The following is a 9,601-nucleotide window of genomic DNA, read 5'->3' on the forward strand; positions in this document are numbered from 1 at the left end:
TGTGTCAGTGACACTGGAAACTTGGGGGATCCGTCGCCTGTGACCAACTCTCCTTTAGTCTCCACTGAAGAGACCGCAGGTGAAGACGCCCGTGAGGGACTAACTTCTCGAGTGACGACAGGTGTCCGATCACGACTTGCCATCGCTGAGCTACATGTTCCTGCGAGACAGGAACTGGTTGGCTGCCTCCCTGAATCTGCTGATCCGCGAGTCTGCGGGGAAGACTCGCCCTGCTACCGTGTGATCAGCATACCCAGGTAACTTCATCCTCTGCTTGGGCTCGAGATCGGACTTTTCGAAGTTCACAACGATCCCCAGATCGCGACAGAACTCGAGCAGTCGATCCCTGTCCTGTAGCAAACTGCGAGCGGAGCTCGCCAGGACTAACCAATCGTTCGAGATACCTCATCAGACGTATCCCGTGCGAATGGGCCCAAGCAGACACCAGAGTGAACACTCGCGTGAACACCTGTGGGGCGTTGAGAGACCGAAGCAAAGTGCCCTGAACTGGTACACCGTCCCGTCGAGGATGAAGCGGAGGTACTTTCTGGAGGACTGATGGATGGGTATTTGGAAATACGCATCCTTCAAGTCCACTGAAAGCATGAAATCGTTCTCCCCTGATGGAGTCGAGCACTGAGCGTGCCGTCTCCATCGTGGAACCGGGTCTGCGAACAAAACCGTTGGGTTCAGGGGAGAGAGATCTATCACCTGGGCGCCAGCCTCCCGTAGAACTTTCCACCAGGAAGAGTCGACTGTAAAAGCCCGGTGGACTAATCCGTGACGATTTCTACAGCTCTCTTTGCTCAGCATGGTCTTGATCTCCATGTCTCAGTGCTACGTCCTTCGATGACCCTGGAACGTACGACTGCTGTTGTACGGGTTGGAGGTGAGGGGTGGTCGAGATTCGAAGGGTAATAGATATCCCTCCCGAAGGACATCTACAATCCAGGTCTCGGCGCCGTAGCGCTGCCAAGTTGCCCAATGGCTGGCCAGGCACCCCCCCACTTCCGGCAGCAGGTGAGGGGTAACGCCGTCCCTAGCGTTTCCCCCCTTTACCCCCCTTTCTTCGACTTCTTCCCAGAGCCTCCACGGGAGGAGGAGGGCTGGGAGGAGGGCTGGTTACGGCCTCCCCTTGCCAGAAGTCGAAGACGACAGAGTCATTCCCCGGGGCTTCGACGCAAAAGCTACCGTCTTAGCACCGAGGAAGCGCTAGCCGAGCTCTTAGACTTGGCCGCAGTCCGAGGCTGCCCAGAAGCCTTCGAGACTGCCTGGTGAACAGCCGGTCACTGTCGTCAGTGCGCCGTCTTGTCCACCGCAGCGTCCACCATCTCTCCTGGGAAGAGAGAGGTGAACTCCGTAAAGGTCCGTTGCGAAGTCCCAACGCCGCTTCACGCTCCCGGCCGCCCTGGAAACCCGAGTAAGGACAGCGTCCCTTCGTCGGAGAACCAGGTTGGCCCACAGGTTTCACCGTCTGGTGGGCAAGGAAGGAGATGGCTCTTCCCCCAGACTGGCAAAGTCTCCTGAAGGCCGAGTCATCTTCGGGAGAAATTCCCCCGGAGTTGGCTGCGACCTTAGATACTGTGAGGGACCACAGATCTAGCCAGGAGACGGCCTGGAAAGCTGCCATGGCGGTAGATTCCAGGCCGAGTGCCTCTTGCTGCGAGAAACCACAGGTTCTCGGACAGGAGCTGCTGCAGAGACACACCCGGAGTCAGCCTGGCTAACTCCGGGTTCACCTGTTTGGGCGGCATCGGGTCTTCAGATGGCACGTAAAAAACGCCGCTGTCAAAGCGCAGAGGAGGTGAAGCAGCTTGCTCGACCTGCCAGACTTTGAGCGAACCGTCTTGTCCGGAGACAAGCGATTCCAACCTGGTCCGCATGAGTCCGCAAGCTCAGAACGCGACAAGCCCACCGTCGGTCTGGGTTCCCTCTTCGGGCCCCAGAACGATCGAGCCGGGACGTGGGCTCGGATGGTGGGAGCGGCGATCCTTCCGCGAGGTCGTTGTGCTGACGAATCAGCGCAATAACCTCGGCAAAGTTCCTCTGGATCTCAGGAGTGACTGCGTCCTGCGGAGTCGGACCGTCCAGTCCCTCAAACAGGAGCACCTCCCGAGACCCTCCTCCCTCAAGGAGAGGAGCAGCGACAGACCCCTCTCGGTCCCACCCCTCCTCCAACCACCTGTGCGTACGACCTGGCTGGTCCGAGAACCGAGCCTGGTACGTACGACGACGTGGTGGGATCCTGAGGGGCGCACCCCATCACGATCACTCCTCAATACCTCGCCCTCCCGGTGTAACCCGAGGAGGTTGAAGGTATGGGAGAGGAAGACCTGACGCTCCCTCCTCGCTCGCTGGCAGAACCAGCGGGCTTGGAAGACTGCAGGCGATCGCCAACCCGCGGTGGCGATCGAGCTGCAGACCTAGTCGAGCCGTCTCGCTGTGGAGAACGGCTGGACCGAGAACAGGCGGACCCCGGTCTCGTGTGTCAGAGGAGCTGGTGCTGGTCGCCGTACCCCGATCGCTCTGTGAGAGTGACGGTCAGGCGACCGGCGAGCTCCACTGTCACGGTGAGATCGGTGCGTATCCTCACGGTGCGTCAGTTCGCTGGGTACCAGCCGTGGCTGATGCCGGCGAACGGGGGGAGGGGGACCTCTTCCCAGCCTCAGCCCGTGGCCGGTCATGGGACCGCTCAGTCCCGCCCGGGTAGCCAGCTGCTCGCCGCGAGAGCGAGAGCTGGTCTGGTGAGAGTCGCGTGAGCGGCTGTCACCAGTCTTCCGCTCCGTGCCGTGAACCTGACGCTGAGCGGACTCAGAGGTCTGGTTCCTGGCTGCACGGTCGCTGGTAGCGACCGTACACTCGGTTACCTCTCGCGAACGAGCGGCCAGAGACGGACCCTGCTGCTGTGCCGAACCACTGACAGCAGGTGAGGAAGTGCCGGTGTTAGCCGGAAGAAGAGACGGGTCCTGCCCCCGAAGGAGCAGGGTGACCAGCGGAAGAAGAACCCCCCGTCTCACCAGAGCGAGACGGGCCCTTAGAACGTTCCCGAAGGAGACTTCTTAGGGGGGGGGAGGCGACCTTCTTCTTCTTCGGCGGGGGAGCCTTAGAAGAAGAAGGGGAAGAGGCGGCAGACGACGACGACGACGAAGAAGACGATGACGACACCTTCCTCCTCTTCTTCTTCTTCTTCGTCAACCATCTCAGGACCGACGTCAGATCTGTCATCCAGGACGGAGCCGGGGCTGCTGTTGCCGAAGCAACAGGGCCCGGACGCACCTGTCCGAACAGATCAGCATCGGGAGCAGCGGCGCCAGGAAACAGGAACAACATCAAGCAGGTGCAGGCATCACAGGAACGGCAGAAGAGACAGCAGGAGCAGGTACAGGAACGGCAGCAGTGGTCAACGTCACGTCCGTGGACAGCAGCTGGGCAGGTACGGCAGGTACGGCAAGACTGGGTAGTGGCGGTCCAGATGGGCGGACCCAGCGGCACAGACATCCTAGGTACCGGTGGGAGGTCCAGGGGGCGAGCTCTTCGGGCACACGAAGTTCCGGTCGCGGCAGCACGGCAAACCCAGGTGGCGGCATCACACTCCCCGAGTTACGGCGACTGGCCCCTGCACCGAGTAGTGGGTGTCACAGAGACCGCGTGCTGGGTGTACACCAGGTGAGGAGGTGAAGCGTAGCCGGGTGTTGTAAGGGTCATGGTGGTGGTCGTGACCGTTGCATGGGTGACCGCCACGGAGCCAGCGAGATGGTAGAGCAGCCCCTGGACACTCGGCACGCCCTGCAGCCCCAACGATGCCCACACCTGTCCGAGATCATCCTTCGCGGCAACCGCACCTGAGGAGGCAAAAGTCGGGTGATTAGGGGGATCCTCTACCCGCTCGCGCGAAAGGAACGAACAGATAGAGGACCCAGAGTAACAACTCGACGTCAGGGTATCTAGCGCCCCTCCTCCACACTCGACAAGTCAGGAGAGGAGAAGGACCTAGACACCCCCCCGCCCGAAGGAAAGGCGCGAGACGTGGAAGTTGAGCGGGCGGCAGGAAAGAAGACGAAGTGTCCGTCACCAAAGGAGTCGCGGGAGAGCTTTCCGACGACTCCTTTGCAGGCCTTCGCTTCTTCCTGCCCTCATACAAAGTCCACTGCGCCTCCGACCAATCATTACAAACATCACAAGGCTCGGCTCGGGTGCATTCGCGCCCCCGACACCGAGCACACAAAATATGAGGGTCTATCTCCGGGAAAGAGCGGAACTTCCCGCATTTACGCCCTTCGGTACCCGGGCATAGTCTCCGTGGGGTAGCGAGGCGAGGAGATTCCATCATTATCAATTTCAGTTGAATTAATATGAAAAGAGAGAAATGATTGTACTTACAATGAACTCTTTCATACACAAACACAACCAAATACTCAAGAAAGCAAACGACGAGAAGCGGGCAGAGAGCGTCGAACACACACGTCCACTCGCTGTGAGGCCGAAAGCAAAAGTGATTTGTTTACCTCCCAGTCGCGCGCGCGCGCCTGTCGGACAAGCAGTTAACTACCGAACCCCTTGTTCGAAAGCTTACGACCTATCCAGCTGCCGCTAGTACCTTCCTATTGTAAAAGGACCGAAGGTTTGTATGCCGTGTCGGAACAAACAGTTAACGTAGGCTTGGAAGAGCCTAAATGTTCAGCAGGAGGCGGAAAAACTACTTGCGCCTCGCTCGGAGCCGCCGAAATTCGAGGCGAAACAGGCGCATCAGGCGTAACAGACGAAAAAGCGCCTAAAGAAACACCCTTAGAACTGCTAGCTACAGCGCTAAAACCACAATCTCTACTAGTAGATGAGCCGAAAAAGGCACAGATTGAGGCAACGAACGAGCCGCTAACGGCCGAGGCGCAACCCTACTCTCAGGCTCCTTATACCGCTTGACTGGAGGAGGCGAAGAATCGGCGCCTGAACGCCTCTTTAAGGGACGCGAAACGGGCGAATCTCGCCAAGAGCGCCGCACGACCGGAGACGAATCGCTTGAATTATTCGAAAGGCGTCTGACCGCAACACCTTTCCAACGCTTAACCGAGCCCTGTTGAGGCGCAACAGGCTCAACAAGAGAGGCGCCTGTCTGTGGGCAAATCCCGATCGACTCCCTTGGACTTCCAGTATGTCTTCTCCCCGGTGCGGGGGAGCTGGACAGTGACCTTTGTCTAGGAGACGTGTCAGGACAGACAGACGCACCCTCAACTACACTCTTACCTGAAGCCGCTTTCTCCAAAAACGTCTTAACTGAATTACCAAGTTGCAAAACCGTATTCGCTAGTACCGAAAATTTCTGATCTAACCTCGATTCCAGACTGGCAATGGTGTCGGAAGAAACTACACGGGAAGCCGGAGAAGTGGGATTAGTAGGAGGAATAGGAGGTGTAGTTAAAGGAGACATAACAATTTGAGGAGAAACAGAAGGAACAGATGCATCGCAAGACGAAGCAGAGCTAAGTCTACTTTCCCTAAGCGCTGCTTTTCTAATTCTGTCTTTAGCTAATTTCTCCGAGTATGAACTAAAAAACTTCCATTGAGAATCAATCCAATCACTACACTCGTTTACATGTTCGATCTGCTGAACAAACACCTGTCCCCCTACACTTAACACATTTAGTGTGAGAATCATACTCTAACTTGGATAATCTAGTTTACATCCTGAGATGCAAAACCTAACTCCCGACGGACTAGAATCCGACATGGCAACGCCTAAATAAAAAGCAAAATAACAACAACGCCAAAAAAAGAGTACTTCACCAATTCCGAAGATCAAATCCACAAGAAAAAAAGCGAAGCAAAGTCATCCAACCGCACCGACCACCGATGTTCACCGGACGCCGGCAGGAAAAGAATTGAATTCACCTGGGCAGTTGTACCTGGTTCTCCCGCGAGTGGAGGGAGATGACGTCATCACCACCAGTGTTGGCGACGCCGACGCGCTAAATTTGAATTTAGTATCCTGCCGCTCGTGGAAATCACGGCTCTATAATTGTTCGGTAAGACACTACAATAAAAATAACCAGTAACAACAATGCACGCGTCTGATGATGCACCCAAAATGGCGGCTGAACTAGCGGCGCCCTAGTACGTTTTTTAAGGGGCCGAAGGCTAAAAATGGAATGCATCGTAACCATACGAATTACGAAAACACCAAATAGAATACTCAACTTGGATGATGAGCAGGAAGATCTACAGAAGACATGGCTTCGACAAAATAAGGCACTTAAGGGAGCTGCTGAGACAAGTGCGGATACACAGAGGCTAATTACAGGAATGTTGATGGCGGCATGGTATTAGTAGTAGTAGCGAGCGGAAGGTAGAGGGAGTAGCCGTTGTAACGGCTCTCACCGTGAGAGGGACTTTGAGAGGAATCCTCTAATTGGCAGAAGTCCTGTGAGAAGTGGCTTCCACTCACCCTAGTGCTTATACTGACGCCCTTGGGGGTGATCGAGCTCAAGGTAGTAACCTCAGCATTCCATGCTAGTTTTTTCTCTGGTATATTTAGGATCTATTTATACTTAGAAAAGAGAGCTACAGGAACTTTTCACCGGCAGACACAGGTCGAACCCAGAAATTAATTTCTTATGTAAGTCAGTTTGTCTGCTGAGTAATGAACATTGAGTCGAAAGATCTTGCAGAAACTCTGTTGTTTATCTTTCCTTTGTGGCTTACATTTATATATATATATATATATATATATATATATATATATATATATATATATATATATATATATAATATATATGTCTTTTTTTTTTTTTTTTTTTTTTTTTTGGTAAAAGTAGGTAACAAAACTTTTGCTTACTCTGAACTCTTAACTGTAATATTGATGTTTCCTTTTGAGGTTCTGTTTTCTTGAACATGATGATATAGTAAAACAATTCAGCTTTAAAATGACACTGAACCCATGAACATAACAAGAAAAGTAACGTTGCACTAGGAGATCATACCATGTGTTTTGGGCCTGATGACCTGTGAGAAGATGAATCCAGAAGATGAATCCCCATAAGGTTAAAAACTAATTAGGAAGGAGGAATATGGAGGGGAGAACTTCCCCATACAACCCAAAGTTGGGTTAAGACATGGAACTCTAAGTAGGGTAGGTGAGGGTAGGTTAGGAGAGGATACATGTATGTACTATTTCAATTAGCATTAACCTCTGCTTTTGGGAATTTAAGTAAATCAGGAAAATGTATTGTTAATTATTTTGTTCAAACAGTTCACCTTGCAAACATGAAAGGTTTACACATTAATCTTTCCCATGGCCTTTGCACATGAAAAACATGGTCACCAAACAAAAAGCCCCAGCAAATTATCAAAATGAAATCTGTCAAAACACTGTTGTACTATCAAAACAGTTTGCGCACACTTACCAAGTCTTTTAATGGGTGAAGAGTTAGGAGTTGCAATTTTGTTGAAGACTCCATCTCTACCCCTGAGAAATCTGAATTCCATAAGTTGATAGATGGAGAATGTTGACTTCACAGGGCAAGGCTCCCAACCCTCATTTTCCAAAAACATATGAAGCTCTTCCATCCTTGCACGGTGATGATTACGGAAATAATTTAAGGACTGTTTCTTTATGGACTCTCGTAAAGTTTCTGACCGACTACCACAAAAAGATTCCCCTACATCAATTAATTTGTTAATTACATCTAAAATTCTTAGAAAATCGTCGAATTTGAAATGTGACAGATCAGATGCTAAAATAAAAGTTCTCACTTTTGCTTGTACATCTTGCCATATTCTGTAAAGACCATGTTCTAATTTTTGCTTAGTATATCTGCAATGATTTTCCATTTCACTATCATTACAGTGTTCTGGTGTATCAGCCCTAGGGAGACTCCTTTTATCACTCTCATGCCATGCAATTATGCTTTTGTAACTCCTTAAAACATTCCACATGCATCTACTTAGGTCCAAAAGGCAAGGGAGAAAACTTTCCTCATTGACATTCTTACATAATTCTGAATACTGTAGCTTGGAATAAGATGAACCCCCTACAGAACCATTTCCTCCATTTGCTGTATTATACAATTCAACATAACCAAGAACTATTGTAAATGCAGAATTGTGAATGTGAGAGGTTAAATGCATATGAAGCTGATCCATCAAGGTTTGAGTTTTCCCCAATAACCCATACGCCGTTTGTAGCTTTTCATAATTGCCAGAATTGAAGTTTGAAGCAACTTTCGCCAGTGCTACATCTAACTGTTCCTCAGCACCTTCTAATGTATCTTGTAATTTGGTACTTAGTTCTGATATACATGTAAAATGTTTGAATGTTGCTGCTGCTTTCTGACACTCCAATAACAACTGTATGGCCCCTGGATAATCTTCTGCTTTCAGCAAACTTTGCAATTGAACATCAGTCATCTGTAAAGTTCTAATCATCCTTAATGACCTTATAACACTGGCAATCTTTTGCCTCTTGCTATAATTGGCTAAAATGCCTAAACTCGCCGAAGTAAACTGACTCCTCCCTAGGGCGAGTTTCTTACGACCTTCGACACACAGCCCCACCTCCTTAATAATTTCCTTTTGCAGCTCCGTCACGCGCTCCATTTCTTCACTGCACATTCCTTGTTTCTGCATAATCAAATCTGACACTCGCCTCGACACTATGGCCTGCTGCTTCCGTAGCCTAGACCTGGTGCCGTTGATGAAGTGGATGTCAATAACTTCCGGGAACTTTTGCAACTCGTGCTCACTCACTTCAACATTTTCGCTCTCGAAATAAATCTTTTCTATGCTATCGATGACGGCCTGTTCGGCCTCCGGCGTTAACATGTGTTCGTTTAGGGCACTCCCTTTCCTGAACACCTGTGGGGTCACGGCGGTTCTACCCTCAAAGTCATCCAGAGTGACAAAGTCTGCATTTTGCACTGGTGAAGTCGGCGCTTTAAGGGATATCTTTTGCTTATCAATAAACGACTTGAACTTTCCTTTGATATCCATCGTGAACTCAAGATACCCCAATGCACTTAAATCAGGAGCCACATTTTGACAAACAGGATGTGTAGACGAAACAGCTGATTGGCATAACTTCTTATTGACATGCTGTTCGGTGTCGACGTTCAAAACATAATGGTTCTCAGTAAGTTAGCAAAATTATAAATGATAACAGGTACAAATAAGTTTGGCAAGGTTTTTATTTTAAAGACAGACGAATATACGTTAATGAAAGTGGAGGTCATATAACAATCGATATATTAATGGAAGTGGGGACCACGTGATAAGCTATGCATTTTGTTTACGTATACAAGAGAGAGAGAGAGAGAGAGAGAGAGAGAGAGAGAGAGAGAGAGAGAGAGAGAGAGAGAGAGAGAGAGAGAGAGAGAGAGAGAGACTAATGAAATCGAGATCTATATTGTTAAAACAACCGGAGGTTCCAGCGGGATAGGCAAAGTTCATTTGCCATTGTAAATTTTTTGTAGAGACTTTCGAACAATTGTACGGCGTACTCCATGATAATTGTCCAAGCCAAACTGTCATAAAAAAGAAAAAAAATAGACTGTTTTTTTTGTTTTGTTTTTGAAGGCCTTCAAATTTTCAGTTTTCCTAATATCAAGAGGGA

General features: G+C 50.3%; 1 protein-coding gene across 1 annotated transcript in view; it reads right to left on the reverse strand.

The window, feature by feature from the left end:
* The window catches only part of LOC135221695 (syndetin-like), a 145,711-nt gene extending 136,627 nt beyond the window's left edge, over positions 1-9,084 (reverse strand). The window contains exon 1 of the mRNA XM_064259434.1: positions 7,398-9,084. Within this exon, the coding sequence (XP_064115504.1) occupies positions 7,398-8,982 (1,585 nt within the window). The 5' untranslated portion in view covers positions 8,983-9,084. The remainder of the gene's footprint in view (positions 1-7,397) is intronic.
* Positions 9,085-9,601: the final 517 nt, after the last annotated feature.

This window comes from Macrobrachium nipponense, chromosome 3, assembly GCF_015104395.2.
Source record: "Macrobrachium nipponense isolate FS-2020 chromosome 3, ASM1510439v2, whole genome shotgun sequence".
NCBI classification, from domain to species: Eukaryota; Metazoa; Arthropoda; class Malacostraca; order Decapoda; family Palaemonidae; genus Macrobrachium; species Macrobrachium nipponense.